At 36.7% G+C, this 17909-nt stretch overlaps 2 protein-coding genes and 2 non-coding genes across 4 annotated transcripts; 2 read left to right on the forward strand and 2 right to left on the reverse strand.

Annotated features, from left to right (window-relative positions):
- Nucleotides 1-1034: 1034 nt before the first annotated feature.
- mgat2 (alpha-1,6-mannosyl-glycoprotein 2-beta-N-acetylglucosaminyltransferase) lies at nt 1035-7207 on the reverse strand. Its single transcript, XM_065256426.1, has 2 exons — nt 7057-7207; nt 1035-4430 (listed from the first exon to the last, which is right to left on the reverse strand). The coding sequence occupies exon 2, from the start codon at nt 4213-4215 to the stop codon at nt 2881-2883; it is 1335 nt and encodes a 444-aa protein (XP_065112498.1). The 5' UTR covers nt 4216-4430; nt 7057-7207; the 3' UTR covers nt 1035-2880.
- Nucleotides 7208-9238: 2031 nt separating this feature from the next.
- On the forward strand, nt 9239-10621 carry rps29 (ribosomal protein S29). The gene is made up of 3 exons (XM_065256425.1): nt 9239-9364; nt 10316-10415; nt 10492-10621. Exons 1-3 carry the CDS (start codon nt 9303-9305, stop codon nt 10498-10500), a joined length of 171 nt encoding a protein of 56 aa, XP_065112497.1. The 5' UTR covers nt 9239-9302; the 3' UTR covers nt 10501-10621.
- A 1630-nt stretch (nt 10622-12251) lies between these two features.
- Nucleotides 12252-12333, reverse strand: trnas-gcu (transfer RNA serine (anticodon GCU)). The gene has a single exon. It is a non-coding gene; the product is annotated as a tRNA-Ser (tRNA).
- A 234-nt stretch (nt 12334-12567) lies between these two features.
- trnas-gcu (transfer RNA serine (anticodon GCU)) lies at nt 12568-12649 on the forward strand. The gene has a single exon. It is a non-coding gene; the product is annotated as a tRNA-Ser (tRNA).
- The last annotated feature ends 5260 nt before the right edge of the window (nt 12650-17909 follow it).

The following is a 17909-nucleotide window of genomic DNA, read 5'->3' on the forward strand; positions in this document are numbered from 1 at the left end:
CTAGACCCATTCATTCCTTAGGATCCAAAAACTGATTAATTTAGAAGCCACCAAACACTTTCATGTTTTCCCTATTTAAAGACTGTTACACGAGTAAATATGGTGGCACAAAATAAAAGTTGACGATTTTTTAAACGGATCAAAAATGAGAACTATATTGTATGGCGGAAGAGCACTTAGTTTACAGCACTTTACGGTTAAAAGATTTCTGTGTCTTATATGACCTTGTTATTTGTACAACCTGTGACTATACAAATCACAACATATAAATAGGAAAATGTTGGCGTTATTTTGTCACTTATTGGGAGCAGTATGCTAGCTGGAGCCATTCACTTCCAGTCTTTGTGCTAAGCTAAGCTAGCGGTGGGTGCGTCAGACAGAGTAAGGGAACACACAGAGATGAATAAAGTATTTATGGACTTATCTAACTCTGGGGGATATGGTGAATTAGGTAAAAAGTCGGCATGTTCGTTTAAGCTTCATCAAACAAGTGTCAAGGTAACCTTATGCAAGCAGCCTACTTAAAGGGACAGTTCACCTAAAAATAATGATTAACATAAGAAATTGTGATGTGGCTGTCAACACATCAATCCATCTGGTAGTTTTTTCTGGACAAGGTTTGGATTAATTCAGGACTGTGGTTTAGTTATATTGAGACATTTTAGTATTTTTTACAAACACACACCATACAAAAAACTATTCTGATGTGCATCTTGAGACAAACAATGGTACTGATATATGTTAAGATATGTTTGTACAAGGTGTTTTTAAATTAATTTAGTCTGGGATTAGGATAAGCCCTGTGCAGGAAACCGCCCCAATGTCAACATTCACACACCCAGTAATGTACTTCATCTCTGAGTAAAATAGGACACTGAATGAGTCCACTATACTAGTAGTCATAAGACTTCAGTATGTCATTACCCTACAGCAGGCGTTTTTCTTCACACTTAGATCTGTGAATATTAAGAAATAATGGCAGCTGGTGTGAAAATAGGACAAAGCATCTATAATGGGCTGAAGAAAGACCGGGAGAGAGTCAATGCAATTTTAATGTCTTGCAAAAGCTTAAAAAGCATTCTAATACTTGAATACGTTTAATATGAAGCACAACCTTTTTTAAAACGATCAATCACATTCAAGCAAATATAAAATAGTTCATCTGCATATCAAAAATAGCCCAGTTTTGATCAAAAGTACGCATTCCATGTATTTTGTATATAGATGCACACATATAATTCATAGAAAGAGTTCATGCTTTTAAAAATCAAACATACAAATTCTGTCTCCACAAAAATGCTAAAATCTTTCGTAACAGATGTAAAAGGGACTAAGGCTGGGTGATATAACAAATAAATCAAACTCATGAGATGTGTCACTGTTTGACGTTTAAATCTTTTGAAATATTTCTGTAAACCTGAATGTATTTTATTTTAAAAATCCAGTATTACTGTTAAAGGAGGGGTGTGTGATTTTTAAAAAACACTTTGGAAAAGAGATTCGGGCAGACTACCAAAACACTCTTGTAGCCAATCAGCAGTAAGGGGCGTGTCTACTAACCAACATCATTGCATGGGTTGCGTATGTGTGGGGCGGGTCTATCGAAAGAAGATCCAGATTCTATTGGGGTAGGGGCGTGTTTGTTTACGTGATTTCAAATATCGACACTGACTTTCAGAGATCATGCACCCCATCTTTAAATATAACTTTTCTTGCTTTTGTGTTATTAAAATGTATTATTTTTAAATAACTTGAACAATTTGCAGATAATGGCAGCACTAAGAGTCTCCTTCGTCATTTTAAGTCAAATAGTTTTGACTTATTTGTAATAAGAAAAACATTTTTTTTGAAAGAAAGTGAAAAATTTGTTGAGTTACTAAATCTTTGTACTTATTTTTAAAATCTTTATACTTCCTTTTTAAGGCTCTGTTAACTTTGTTAAAAAGCTTTTTTTGCCATTATTTGATATATCGTATTTAAGGAGATGAAGTACAGGGTGGAGAGACGGGTATGGGATCGGCAAAGGACCTCGAGTCGGGATTCAAACACCATATGTCGGGAGCACTGTCCATCACACCATTGGCCAATTAATGAGCCATTAAAAAGTTGAGTTTTAAGTAAAATTAACTAAAATATTTGAGCTACCAAACCTAATAACGAATTAATTTAGGAGATTAAAAAACTAGGGTTGCAAAATTCTGGGAATTTTTAAACCTTTCCATGGAAATTGGAATATATGGGAATTGTGGCACACGGATGAAGAAGAATTAGATGTCGAGGAAGCTTGTTTGTGTGTGATGCAGTTTGTACAAATTACTGAAATAATTACAAATAATTCCCTAAGTTTCCAGCTTTTAATATTTCCAAAATTTCAGAGCTTTGCAGCTTTATCAAAAACTAAAAAAAAAAATGTTTTTTTTTTAAATTAAGGTTCGTCATCTTATTCAGGTTTACAGTGTAATTGTAAAATTCAATCCGATGCAGCATCTGTAGGATGATAAAAAGATCGCAGGATAATAAAATCATGATTAAAATACTTCATTTATACATTCGCATTTGGCAGACACTTTTTTAGAAAAGTGCAAACATTTAATCATTGACTGTGTGTGCACTTGGATCAAACTCACAAATATGCTCAACATTTTTAATCTCATTGCCAAAATTTCTTGCAGATCTTCAATATATCATCCAGCCCTAGGTGACAAAAAATATTTTTCCCAAACGATAACACTAAAATGATGCTCATAACCACCGAATCCAAACGTCACATACTTTTTTTATTTGGAATATTTCAATAAAACAGGCAATACGAAGAAAGAGTCCATAAAGATTTTTAAAGGCTTTCATTAGGGGATGCAAAAACACAAAAAAAGGATCAAGTTATTGTAATCGCAGATAGCTCTTGCAGAGCTCGTGGTCCCTGATGTCTCCCCAACCTCCGTTTTTCACGTGCGGGGCCACACCTTTGGCCCCGGACGCAGGGAGTCTCTTTGTGATGAGCAGCTGTTTTGGGAACAGTTGGTTCCCGCTGCTCTGCAGAATGTTGTCGAATTTTGTCTTCTGGCTGCTCGGCATGCAAGCCGACTTTTTGTGGTGCATGCCGCAGTCGCCCGCGTGGAAAACGCGAGGCGCCTCGCTGACCATGACCTTCAGGAAGGTGGGCAGACAGCTGACGGTGAGGTGTTGCAACGACCAATCCCAATTGTAGTCGTCGTAGGTGCAGAACGCATCCGTGCACCTGAGTAGTTTCTGATAGGTGTCTCTATTGAGCGCCATGCCCATGTTGTGCTCGGTGGACTTCCAGGCCTTCACCTCCACCTTGTTGGCTTTGCTGGAATATCCGACGTGTCCGTAGGCACCCAGGGAGAGGATGTCGCAGTCGGGACACTGTTCCTTCTTTAAAGAGACCATGAGCTTGAGAAGGTGATAGAAATCGGGAGCGAGGTAGTGGTCTTCCTCGATGAGCAACACGAGCCCGCGGTGGTCTTTCAGCGCTCGGACTCTGTCCCAAACGAAATGCAGCTTCCACCACCAGTGGTGTTTGGTCTGTGAGAACTTGGCTTCCCGATAGTGGCCGAAAGAGTCGGGGTACTCGGCGTTGAGGCATCCCAGCGCTAAAGCATCTTTTTTGGGAATGTCCCTGGGACAGTCTCTAGGATCGTTCCCTGGGAACTCTTGAGGATAGAGCTGGATGCTGAAAGGGAAGAATATCTGAAGGACAAGGCAGAAGTCGATGGACGTGACTATTTGGTTTATCTCCGGCGTCCAGAAGTCGTGGCTGAATACGAGAAAGACGTTTTCGATGCCTTTCGCTCTCCTCAAACTGTCCACGAGCAGTCGGAGGTATTCGGGACGGTTGTGGACTTGAACGACGACCACCAGGTCGTCCTTCTGTCGGACCGAGCGAAACTTCTCCTCGTTTCTGAGGGTCTGGTCAAAGTTGAGCTGAAACACGATCCCTCTGTACACCAGAGTTGTGTTGTCTACTTCAGACTTGGCAACAGGTTGTTTTTCCGGAAGAGTCTCGTTGACTGGTTTCCGTGTGACCGGTAGCGTGGCCGGGACCTGGCTGCCGCTCCGTTTCACCGTCTCCGCCTCCTTAGGAAAAATGTCATCCGCCTTCTTTGGCTTCCCGCTGTTCCACACGCCAAATCCACAGATGATGACAACTACAGTCAGTATAATCACCTTACGCTTGTAAATTCGGAATCTCATGATAGGCGGTCGTCCTGCGGGACGGTCGGCGAGATGTTTCTAGAGACGTCGGCGGCAGGTTTGCTATCCGAATCAGATCTGCTCCGGCAGATTTTATCTGTAAAAAAAGCGTTTCTTCCTGGTGTTTGATTTTGGAATGTGGTAGACGTCAGTTTTGCTGAGGAAAAATCCCAGAAGGCATTTTGCTTAGAGGAAGGGGAGTCTTCTTTTTCTGCCTGCCCAAATAAACCAAAAACAGTTTTTTTTTTACATATGATGAAAGTTTAGAAATATCTTAATATTTATAATGCATAACTTCAATAATCATTTACATAAAATTACTAAGTACACAAAAGCACAACTCTGCACTTATTCATGAAAAAGGAAACTTTCTGAAAATGATTTGCTGAAAAGGCAAATCCTCTGGAGATGAGCTAGGGTTTTTTATGACTGACCAAACACTAAATGTCTATCGTGAAAAATGATAGTTTTTTAAACATACTGTAGGCCTACAATAAATTCTCATACATATATTATCTAAAATTACACAACATCTTAAGCCAAACCTCCATCAGTTTCCTCTAGCATCCAAGAAGAGACGCACATACAGTAAGCGTATAAGAGTATTAATGTGACCCATAACTAAATAAGTGTTATACTCATGAGGATTCAGACCTCATTACTAAACTTAACCTGAATACAAGATCTGCTCAGTGGCAGTGTTATTTTTGTAGTTTTATTAATATTTTTAGTTTTCATGTTAGTTTTAGTTTCATTTTAGTAACTTTATTATGAGCTTTTGCAATTCAATTTTTTATTTTACAAGAAAAATAAAAATATGCACTTTTAAACCACAACTTCTCATATATCTCCGGTCCTGTGATGGGCCAGTGCGACCTCACGTAATACGTCATCACGTGAAGAGGTCATGGAGGATGTATTCGAAACTATGCCCCAGTGTTTACAAGTATGAAGAAAGAGGACCGTTTTGACGTTGTTGTATGTCAATTGATAATATTTAATGTCTTTGTGTCAGTTTATTGTTAAAATGGTCTGCAAATGTGCGTTTCATATATGTACCACGTGACCTTTCGACGTTATTACGCAATTACGTGAAGTGGGCGCGTCACAGGACGGGAGAAAGATGAGAAGTTGTGGTTTAAAAGTGCATTTTATTTTATTTTTGTCAAAAAGGACAATCGTTTCGCTAGATAAGACCCTTATGCCTCATTTGGGATCGTTTAGAGTCCTTTGTTAAGTGTTAAGTTAAGTGTTAAGTGTTGGGTTCCATTAAAGTCCATTAAAATTAGAAAAATCCTGGAATGTTTTCCTCAAAAAACACAATTTCTTCTCGACTGAACAAAGAAAAACATCAACATTTTTAATGACATGGTGGAGAGTAAATTATCTGGATTTTTTTATTTATTGACTAATCCTTTAATATCATGGGTCCCTAGTGCTTCTATCAAGCTAGAAAATGTGAAAAACATCAACCCAGTAACTAAGTTTTGGTAAACCATTCTCTACAAGCATGTGAAAAAATTCATTGAAATTTGGCTCCCCTTGTGATGTCAGACTGGGATAATACCACCCCTTCAACTGCACTATCCAACCATGGCACGGACATTTAGTCCAGAGATCAACTCAACACACCTCAAAACACCACATTTTTGCTCACACGTACAAGTTTGCAATATTAACATGTTATAATAAATAAATTATCTGTGTGGTATTTTGAGCTAAAACTTCACATACGCACACTGGGGACACCAAAGATTTATTGTACATCTTAAAAAAGTCTCATTATATGTCCCCTTTAAAAAGGGTTTATTGTAAATATTATGAATAACAAATGCTTAGCATCACCAATGTTCTGCTTGTCTCTTATTTACTGTAATTACATTACATGTTAATTACATGTTCAATGAACAGACCTGTTTTTAAATAGTTTCAGTTAACGATAGTAACCCTGCTTTCTATCAGAACAGTGACAGTAAAGATAAAAGTACAAACAACAGAATCTGGAGCTATTTAAAAACTCTCTGATGTTATTATAAATATATAAGTTATTAAGAAGGAATAAAACGATTGAATTAAAAATAATGGAGGTACACACAGTTGAAGGCAATTTTCCTAAATTGATTATTTGCTCTCTACTGCAGGTCCCTTATTCATCAAACCAGGCAATTATTTCTTAATGCATACATCAAAAACATAAATACCCCTGTGCATATATGAATGCATGAAGGTATTGTAAAAAGACTAGTAATAGGAGAACACAACACTTTTATACATTTCTCACTATCAAAACTGCATTGAATCACTAGCACTTAATGGTTTTTAAAAAATGTAAGCCAAGCTGTTTAAGTCTACACATCTTTGAACAGATGCATGCACTAATATTTCTATAAACTAAAGGCTGAGCAGAATCTAAAACAATGGTCAATCTTATGGGTAAAATGTACACATGTTCATGATAAATAAACCAAGGCCTTGATGTATAATGCAAACTTACAGCTTAAAGAAGTGAAATGAGTTTGATTAGACACAAATGCATTCGTTTAAAATAAGGGAAGTGTGAAGAGAAGCTCGCGCACATGAATTGCAGCTGCACGCGTGTGCTAAAGCAAAAAACATAACAAAACATGCCAATGCGTTTCTTCATGAGTATATTATTTATAGTATTAAATTAAAAATCACAGATAATCGATTACATGCATGTCGACGTGTATATTTTGGGGAACCAGATTCGCTGTCACTGGTTAGCTAAGTGGCTACCGATGCTTAAAGCGGAATATTTAAGAGAGGTGCCGCATTCAGATCCATAACAAAAACACAAATGCAAAGAGCAAAAACACTCACCGAACATGTATGCACGCACGCCTGCTGTCATGTGCACATATAAATACATGTTAATTCAAGCGCGTGTCATGTTGTACAGGCAGTGCGCGCGCGGCTCCCACAATGTAATCAAACCTCTGGGGGGCTTCAGCCGAGAGGACACGCATGACGTCACATTTTCCACACACTTCTGGGATATCAAAAATATATTTATGCATAATGCTTACAATAAATTCATTTTTAATACGTTTAGTAAGCATAAGCATAGGGCTCTTTTCGTTTAGCAGTCATAATTCCTCCAAATTCCTCTGTTTTATGACTATATTACAGCACTAAATCTAGTTTAAAGAAATTCAATAAATATGGTTTAACAGCAGGTTTTTCTTTTTTATTGTCTTGAGACCTACTGATATTTGATAGTATTAGAAAAACAGTTAGAAACAGTATTTTTTGCCAGTTGTAATGCAACTTGTTAACCACTAGGCGGAGACATCTTATGATCGTGTTCTTCTTGTTCGTTTTATGGCGGGCAAGCATGACTTATCAGGTGCATACCGCCACCTACTGTATCTGAGTGAGTACGCAGCATGGAAATAATCTATTTTAGATTAAATAATGAAAAATATTAAATAAATCTTATTATACATCCCTATATTCTTCAGATATTACACAACAACGTCTTGAGTACAGATACGGTAAAAAATAAATTTCTCTGGCCAAAAATATATTTTAAATATATGAATTTTGTAGAATGTTATGCTTAATTGAATTTGGAAATATATTTAGTTTTAATCTTAATATATCAACATAAATTTCAAGATGTTTTTCAATGGGAATCAAATACATTTCTAATTGTACATCCCCTATGGCAAAAATGTATTTTTTGCCTAAATATATTTTAAATATATGCTAACAAAATTTTTTATTTTTACAGGTTCGTAACATAAACAAAGTTTTTCTTCCAAAATGAAGTGAACATATTTCCTTGGATAAAAAAATATATATTTTTAATGCTTTAAAATGTATTTACTTTTAAAATATATTTGGATATATACAAAAAATATATCAGTAAAAAATATATTTGTAAACATATTCCAAAATATATTTCAGCAAATACATTTTGTGAATTATATTTAAAATATATGTATTTTGTAGAATGTTAGGCTTAATTGAATTTGGAAATATATTTAGTTTTAATCTTAATATATCGACATATATTTCAAAATGTTTTTCAATGGGAATCAAATACATTTCTAATTGTACATCTCATATGGCAAAAATGTATTTTTTTGCCAAAATATATTTAAAAAATGCTAAATACAAGTTGATTTTATAAAGTATATTTTTGAAGTTGAAAATATGTTTAATTTTAACCTTTATAAAAATTTTATGTTTAAAGGTTCGTAACATGAACAAAAAAATTTTTCCAATACCACGTGAATTTATTTTCTTGGATTAAAATATATGGAGGGCTTAATACATATTTGTAATTCTTAAAAATGTATTTACTTTTAAAATATATTTGGATATATACAAAAAATATATTGGTGAAAAATATTTCAGAAAATATATTTTTTGGCCATTCTTTTTAAATATATTTTTAAATATATTTTTTGCTGTATGGGTATCTTCATCCATTTTTCCTGTTGTTCCAAAAATACCTTCAAGGTTCCATTTTCTTCCTGTCTGACTTATCTTTTTTTAAAATATAATCCTCTCTTCCCTATATTTCCGACAATGCAACAGTATGGGGCGGTTTCCCTGACAAGCCCCAGGACTAGGCCTTATTAATATTGGGTAATTTAAGATGTTTTTACAAAACATACCTTACCAAAAACACTACAGGGTTGCATCCTAAAACAAAACAATGTCAACGAAATATGTTAAAATTAAACAGGACAAGGTGTTTTAAATTAAAGGAGCTCAAACATGCATTTTAGTCTAGGACTGGGATAAGCCCTGCCTTATATAATCTGCATTTTCTTTGATTTTACATTCCAGACTTGTCAAGAAAGAGATGTTAAAAATGTGTAGTCTGGTAATCTGTTGCACATTATGGATACAAAAAAAACAATATTTTTGATAAAACACACATTTGTTAAATCAATTCAAGTAAAATATATCACCGCCATTTATTACGCGCCACTAGACGGCGCTGCATTTGATTTCGACGCAGGATGCAACGCGTGCCGTAGAACGAGAACGTCTTTTTTGCGCCTGCGCACAAACGCTACTTCCTTTTCGACATCCCGATCGAGAGAGACGACATGGGCCATCAACAGCTCTATTGGAGTCACCCCAGAAAATTCGGCCAGGGATCCAGATCCTGGTCAGTTCTGACTCTAAAACACGTTTAATTTGCGGATTGCATGATAGCGCTCGAATTTGGGTCGTTTGGGTTATTAGTTAATAATTTTAAAGCTTTATTAATGTGAAGCACATGGGTGATGCTTCGAGCTAACATGGCGCCCGGTACAGACTCTCCTGCTTCTGTTGTTCTTACATTCCTTGTGGATGTTTCTTATAGTTTTGCATTAAAATATTTAACTGCCCTTTTTTTTATTACGACCGCGATACATCATCTTATAAATACAAGTGTAGTTTTTCCAAAATAAAACACGCTATTTCTAATGAACGTTTTTGTAATCGCAAAGAGTCAAACTACATTACACATTCAATAATTCATGACAAAAATAAGCTCATGATCTCCTATATAATTTTTTACTTGTCATAGTTCAACCAAAATAACACCGTTTAAGTTGAAATAAGTTTTAATAGATTTAGAAAGAACGATGCTGTTCAAGAGATGAACCATACCTTGCATTGTAAAAAATGCATCAAAGTTAAAACAACTTTGTTTTTATAAGTCAATTCAACCTACTTTTATGTCTTGATCTGTTATAAGTTGACATAACTTATAAAAACTATTTAAAAATGTTTAAGTTTTATATTTTTGTTACTTTAACTTTATGTTAACAAATTATGTTAATTTGACACATGATGCATTGTTTTTACAGTGTAGGATTGTTATGAAGATGCAGCAATAGCCATTTTTTTTTTGTACTGCTAAAAGTTTTTTTTCCAGTGATGGATTCTACATTCATAAACACAGCAATTGTGAGGTTTATATGTAGAGCTGAACCTGACTGGTGCTTGTGCAAATCAATAAAATGTATTTATCTAATGAAAGTTTTGTATGCATCATCTTGTGGTTGGTTAAAGTTAAAATGTATTTTTTTTTTTAGTATGCATGTCTAACTTGTTGTCTTGTTCAATGCAGCCGGGTGTGTTCTAACAGACATGGTCTGATCCGCAAATACGGACTCAACATGTGCCGTCAATGCTTCAGGCAGTACGCGAAAGATATCGGCTTTGTAAAGGTAAGAATTTCTGTTTTAAGTGATACTGGTTTGCTTATAAAACAAAAGTTTTAACTCTTTCTCGATCTTATTTCAGCTGGACTAAAGGCGTATGAACAGCTAAACTTTGTGATGAGGAGTCAACATCCTCCCAGGTGATGGGGAGCCTGACATCATGAAGTTACTTTGGAAGATTGAATAAATCTTGTTTGTTTTCCTGTTCAAAAGTGCATTGTCTGTTTTTATTGCACATAGGTTACTAAAGATGTTTAGACACTGCAGACTGATGGGTTACAGATATACCAGTTTTATCTACAGCAACTTTTAGTCTTCAGTTTGGGAAAGTTTTGCTTCTTGAGCAAGGTATCAACTGTTTTGAGATGGCTTTTTAAAGCTGGCCTTGGACAAATGATTCAAAGTTTGAGATTTCTATAGTGAAAATGTTTCTCACTGTGATTTTTTTTTTTTTTGTCTGAGTCCTACACCAAAATGTGTATGTTAAATTTTGTTACCGTCAAACTCCATTACCAAGGCAGAGTAACCGTGTTGACACCACTGATGCGCGGGTCAATGTATTAACAACCTTCACACAACCGATGTTTTCTACTAAACCGCCCCTAACTCGGACCACAATTTAAAAAAAAAAAAATATTGTACCTGGCCCGCATTTTTAAAAAAAGTAGTAATTGTTTAACATCGTTAATTGGCATCTTTATTTCAAATGACCCAACCGACCGCAACCCGAATATTATTAAAAATATTTTTAGATGAATCGTAACCATGGGTGACCGCAGGCAACCGCTCGTTTCTGATAAACCCGGCCAAATAATGAGTACCAAATAATAAAACCTTTTTTAAGCATAAAACCAATGGCTTTAGATACCAAGGGGTGGATACCCGTATAGGGTTTAGGTAACGCAGGTCTAGGCATTAAGCCTGGGGTAAAGTGCTTTTTTTTTGGCAGTCTTAGACAAAAGATTACCATCGAGAAACAATCGTGGCAAGTTCTGTGGGCGTGGCTCATAATTGGTGGTCATACAGTGAGAGGGGTTTAAAGCTGGTCGTTTTCCCGGTCTTGCATGATCCAAAGATAGCCTATGATAGTTTTTGGACAGAGTCAGAAATTCAGCATGATAAACGCATTGAACAGTGCCCTCTTTCTTTTTTTTTTAAAGATGTAGAATAAGTCTTTGATGTTCCCTGAGTGCATATGTGAAATATTTACTCAAAATACCCCACAGATAATTTATTATAAAGCAAAAATGTGTCGTTTTGGGGTGTGTCCCCTAAAAGGCAAATGAGCCGATGAAATGCAAACAGTCATCGCCATGATGGTGGTTTGTTGAAGTCGCTATTTACATCACAAAAGAGGCTAAATCTGAATGAACTATTACTAAAAGAAACTTACTGGGTTGATCTTTTTCACATTTTCTAGGTTGATAAAGGCACTAAGGGACCCAATTATAGCACTTAAACATGGAAAAAGTCAGATTTTCACGATTTTAAAAGCACATTCATCTATCATAAACTAAAGTCTTTATTTCAAACTTTATAAAATACGATCACTTGCTTCCGGCAGCAGTGGTATGCATGTTTACATGATATTTTGTAAATACATTGAAACTAGAAGTTCATAAAATAGGATTATATAAAAGATTATTCGTAAAAGTAAATTTTAAGCGTAATGTTTAACATAAGAGCAATAGTACAGAGACTCAAACATTTATGACATAATTACACCGAAACCTCAGCTCGTTCAGTTTTTGTAGCGATAACATTGAAGGGTTTTGATCTTTCCATGGACTCTGATGTCATTTACAGTGAAGAAACAGAAATGATTTACATCCTAAAATCAGTCGACGAGGATGGGATTCGAACCCACGCGTGCAGAGCACAATGGATTAGCAGTCCATCGCCTTAACCACTCGGCCACCTCGTCTGTTGTCTATGCTGCAATAGTCAGATTAAGGATTTTCCATACATTCCACAGTAAATATACAAAGAAATATTTATCATTTGAGCTGCATTGGCTTTTTTCTTCCAGAGTTACCTTAAATAATCTCCTATCTCTCCTAGCTTTATAATGGCATTAGTTTTCAAGCTTTAACTAAAGAATGACATTGCACTTTTGTATGATAATCCGTACTAAGTTGTGAAACAGGATTTCATGACAGACGAGGTGGCCGAGTGGTTAAGGCGATGGACTGCTAATCCATTGTGCTCTGCACGCGTGGGTTCGAATCCCATCCTCGTCGATTGATTTTAGGATGTAAATAATTTCTGTTCTTTACAGTAAATGACATCAGAGTCCATTGAAAGATCAAAGGGGTGGACACCAAATTGTTTAAATGAAACTCAAGGCGCTTGCCAGCTATATTCAGCTGAGTACTTTGGTTGCTGTGATACTTTTGCTTTGTTTATCAGTCGTTGACCGATGCGCCGGTTGGTTGTTGTGATATTTGTCCCGCCCCTCCACTGTGATTGGACAGCCAAGTGAGAAGTGACATTGATGAGCAGAGCGTTTCACCCAAAGTTGAACATTTCTCAACTCAGTGTGGAAAATACATTGAGCACCGGGAAAAAAACGCATCGAAACAATACGTCCGCTTAAACGCTTTGGTGTGCACGCTACCTTACTGTACTTACTTTACACATCTTCTGTAAAACATTACGGATCAAACTTACTTCCACACCGCAATTCTTTACAAATAATCTTTTACATACATTACAGATTTATAATATCTTAGGGGCGGATCACACAGAACGCTTTTATGGCAGTGGCAGACGCCTTTTTTGAATGGTTTACTATTAGGCATGGGCCGATTACCGGTTTCAAGGTATACCGAGGTTTAAAACAGTCAAGGTTTCAAAACCACTAAAATGTTCTGTGATACCGTCTCCAAGGTATGAGCTGTGTTTATACAAAATTCATTAAATCATGAAGTCATGTGATTGATTTGATGTTTACATTTAATATATATTACGAAAATATTATATATGTTTTGAAAGCATATTATAATTTAAAGGCTTTATTGTACCTGGCATTTGAAAATAACACATTTTAGTGTTGCAATGGCAATATCGCAACACCGTGAAACCGTGGTATTTTTGCTAAAGGTTATCATACCGCCAGAATCTTATACCGGCCCATGCCTATTTACTATAGACAGTGAGCATTATGCGCACCGTTTTCCGCACCGAACGCCTTGCGTTTTGGCGGCCTCCCAAGCCACACAACGTCAATTGCGTTTTTCCATTGTCCAATCAAATGAGGGGAGAGGCGGGCCCTTCATTGTGGTGACAGAAATTTACAGTTGCTTGAAACTCATGCTTTAAAGTCATCATGTAACAGAAGTAGCGATTGCCTTATTTTCCACATGGTATATCCGCGTGAAACCGGCTTCTGAAATGAAATAAGGCAGGGCTGGATTTGAATTTGTACATCGAGATCCAATTGGATGATTTGAAGTTGGGTCGTGTTGTTAATTGCTAATCGCAGCGATCTTCTCCCAGAAGCCGCCCACCTGCCATACCATATGACCGGAAGTAAAGAGAGATCGTTTTGAGATTTGCGGTTTTAATTAAAGATTATGAGCGCACATACATTTTTAAAAAATAATGAAGCTCACAGATAAGTCATTTGTAAAAAAAAAAAAAACACAATATTCCAAAACAAATTACAGTTTTTCATTTTACTTTCGTGGCGACTTTAATATTTGATTGGCAGGACAGCTGCCTCGGTCGTTGCCTACAAATATAAAAAACAAAGCGCACTGTTCTTTTCTGAAGACACTTAAAGGTGCATTGTGTAACTTTAAGGAGGATCTCTTTACAGAAATTCAATATAATCTACATAACTATATTATCAGTGGTATGTAAAGACTTACATAATGAACTGTATTGTTTTTATTAGCTTATAATCAGCCGTTTTTATCTTCAGTTCATACACTGCGGGTCCCCTTACATGGAAGTCGCCATCATGTTTCTACAGTAATCCTAAACGAGTGCCGTGCCTTTTCTAAAAAAAATCGAACACATTGTTTTCTATGAGTATACACACACCGGCGCAGACAGGTGGCGCCTGTCCGCGGTGCCCAGGTACGACTCAGGAAGTTGCTCAAATCTCTGTCGTGCCACATCGTGCCACTTACATAGTTTAACATTAAATAACATTCTATTTGTCCCAAATCATTAACGATTAACATTGGCTGCTAACGTATATTTTGCATTTTGAAGTAGACGCTATCTGACTAAGCTTGCACTATTTAATGTGCTCTTCCGGTTTAAGATACCTCTGAGTTGTCCTGGACGTGACTCGACACAGCACTGCGCATCTGGTGTGCAACCCCCTTGAGTAGTGAATTTGACTTTTTTTAAAAGTTTGTGTCATGGTATTCAGGAACTGACTTGCCACTGACTTGTTTTTCCATCTAGAACGCAAGTAAATGCTTCTTTAAGCGCTTTTATATTTGAAAGAAACTCGCAAAATAATAGGAAATGACCAAATTTACATGTACATTTACAGCTGGTCTATTCACACTTAATTAGTATTACCTGCGGTCATTTTTTCTGACCTTTTTACAGAAGGTAAAAGTCACCGTAATCTTTACTGACATTGTACATAATTATTATGATTACTGACATGGAGCATTTGGACGGGACTAAAATCACTGAAAATCTCCTGACAAAAATTGCTTTGCCCCACCTCCCTATGTAAATCTCACTACTAGATGCAGCTAAAATGTACACACACCACTTTTAAATAAAGGCATTTAAAAAGCGTTTGGTGTGATCGGCCGCTTAAGAACTATAAGTTTTACGATATATTATTACTTAGAATAATACTCGATTCTCTTCCAGAATCCTAGACCAAAATCTGTATTTTAATCACTAGTGATTTAGTTTAATTCTGTTACCGTCAAACTCTGTTACCAAGACAGTATGTAACAGAACTGGCAGTCATACACACGCATACGTGTGTACACCACAGCGTTTATACACAGTTGAAAACGTTAGGCAGATGCCATCTTAGAGCGTTTGCCAGTGTAATTTTTTTTTTCGCTTTGGTTTCTATGATACTTCTGTTTTGTTTATCAGTTAATGAACGATACGCCGGTTGGTTGTTGTGAAATTTTGTCACAGAGCTTGCGGTCCGCGTAGAGCCGACGCGCTGTTAGGAATTTTGTGAGGTGCGCGTCAGGCTACGCAGAGCTACGGCCATAGCCGTAGCCAGGGTATGAAAATTACCGAGGTCCAGGGTAGGGGGTTAAGAGTTAACAAATGCTATCCAAGGTGAAAAAAGTGCACTTAAATAAAATACAATTTTTAAGTACACTTGGTAAATGTACTATTTTCGTGCACTCATTTTGTGGCTTATATATCACATTTGTTTTTGGTACTTCTTAAAATTAAGTTAAGAACTTAGGTGTTATTTTGAGACATCATTTATTTCAATAAAAATCTAGTTGGTACAGTACTGGTATTCTTACTTTTTCAGGTAAACTGAAGTACTGCTCAAGTAGAACTTAACTTTTAATAAGTATATTTGTAGCATAACTTTACATAACTTACAAATGTACTTGCTAGTATTTAAGGGGTTTAAGTACATTGAAGCATACTTTATTTTGACCTGGGATCTAAAATATTCTGTCTTAACCTTTTTAAACTTTGGGTACACACTCTGTTTTGGGGGATGGACTGGGACTGCTGGATTATTTATTACTTTTTCATGCAACAAAAAACTTTTTATTTTTGTAATAATTTGAATAAGCAATATTACAATATTATATAACAAAAACATTACAAAATTTTAAACAAGAACTTGTTTAGTGCTCTTATTGTTTTCAGCATGACTTTGTTAAAGGTTAACTTCTAAATTAAATGAAATAACAGAATTCTTAATGCTTATGTTTTGTTGAGATTAGCTTTACCGTTTTACGCTACGGGCTTTAACATATTTGGCATATTTTATTTAAACCCAATTTTTCTACATCTTTGTACCAGAGTTATTTTCTGTTTTTCGATAGTGTTGTTGATACTATTGATACTCTTACAGACGCAATTATGATGATTACTGCTTTTATCTTACCGAATGTAGTATCAGCAATAATCTGCTCGCGCTGAATGATGCGTCTTATTTGATAACTTTCAGTTTCCATGTTGCCAGATATTAGTACGAAAAACAAGCAAAAATAATTGGCCTTAAAAAACAAAGTTCGTCCAAACCTTGGGCCCTATCTTGCACCCAGCGCAATTGACTTTGTCAGTGACGCATGTATCATTTGTATTTTGCACCGGCGCACAGCGGGTTTTTCCCTCCACAGACGCACGTCGGCAAACTAGGGAATGAACTTGCGCTCCCTGGGCGGTTCAGCGCAAAAAAGGAGGCGTGTTGCGGCGCAAACCATCCCTGATGCTATTTTGCAGTTTCAAAAAACAATTGCGCCACTGACCAGAAAAAACTAGTCTAAAGTCAGTGGCGCGTTGCGCGTGGTTTATTTTGCTATTTTAAGGGCGCATGCTTGACCATAATGTATAGCGTGCACAACGCGCACACACTTTGCTTATCTAAACTACACAGATGCAACAGTTATTTTTGCAAATCATAAATTGTTACAATAAAAAATATTAACACATGAGATAAGGGAAATCATTGTGGTGAGCATTGTGGTGATAGTTTTTATTTATTGTGTGGCTGCGTTAAAAAATTCTCATGCAAATAACGATTAAAATATTTTCATAGGTTTGTTGTGTGGCTGTATAACGTTTATTTTATGTAAATAATAATTAAAATGTTTTCATAAGAAACCTTAATGTATATGAACTGGATTTGTAAGTGTACTTTGGGGTTGGACTGCTTGCGTTTCTTGGGTCCGATTTCAAAGCCCACAAACCGCCTTCAACACTTTCAGCGGTGAGGGTGGACGCAGCGATGTCCTCTGCTGGCGTCAGGTCTTGTGTAGAGGCAGATCCACCTCCCATTACACGGCATGCCCGATTTATGCTGGCAAGCTTGGGTTTCCCCCGTCTCCTGATATCATTGTAGCGCTTGGCGCAACGTCCTGGGGATGCCAGCTGATGAGACAATTGTGGCTATTTCCTCTCACGCCTGTTTAACCTACGTTGATTTGGGCGGGTTTCTCCTATCTCCATACAAAACAACTTCTCTGTCTTTGACTGCTCTTACAAGAACGTCTGTCTCTTCGGCTGTAAACCGCTCCTGGCGTGCGCCTGGTAAATCCGTCATAATAACAGGCAACCCGCCATGGAACTTGCGCACTTGCGTTTAAAGGGAATGTTGGATAGCGTTCTGATTGGTTTATTTGACGTTACGCCCAAACCACACCTATGAATAATGAACCTACTTCAGACCAACCCCTTATTGATTTGCGCCTGGCGCAAGAGTTATTTCTCCCGCCAGGAAAATAGCAACAGCGCCCAAGATCCGCCCACAAAGTCGCACTTTTTTATATGAAAAAATTACCGAGGTCTGGACCTCTGTGACCTCCTAGCTGG

Source organism: Paramisgurnus dabryanus, chromosome 12, assembly GCF_030506205.2.
Source record: "Paramisgurnus dabryanus chromosome 12, PD_genome_1.1, whole genome shotgun sequence".
Classification (NCBI taxonomy): Eukaryota; Metazoa; Chordata; class Actinopteri; order Cypriniformes; family Cobitidae; genus Paramisgurnus; species Paramisgurnus dabryanus.

What these genes read in the sequence shown, in the direction of transcription:
- mgat2 (XM_065256426.1), bottom strand. Translation starts at nt 4,215, where the DNA reads ATGAGATTCCGAATTTACAAGCGTAAGGTGATTATACTGACTGTAGTT.
- rps29 (XM_065256425.1), top strand. Translation starts at nt 9,303, where the DNA reads ATGGGCCATCAACAGCTCTATTGGAGTCACCCCAGAAAATTCGGCCAG. An exon ending in GGCCAGGGATCCAGATCCTG is followed by an intron (nt 9,365 to 10,315) that starts GTCAGTTCTGAC and finishes TGTTCAATGCAG; the next exon opens with CCGGGTGTGTTCTAACAGAC.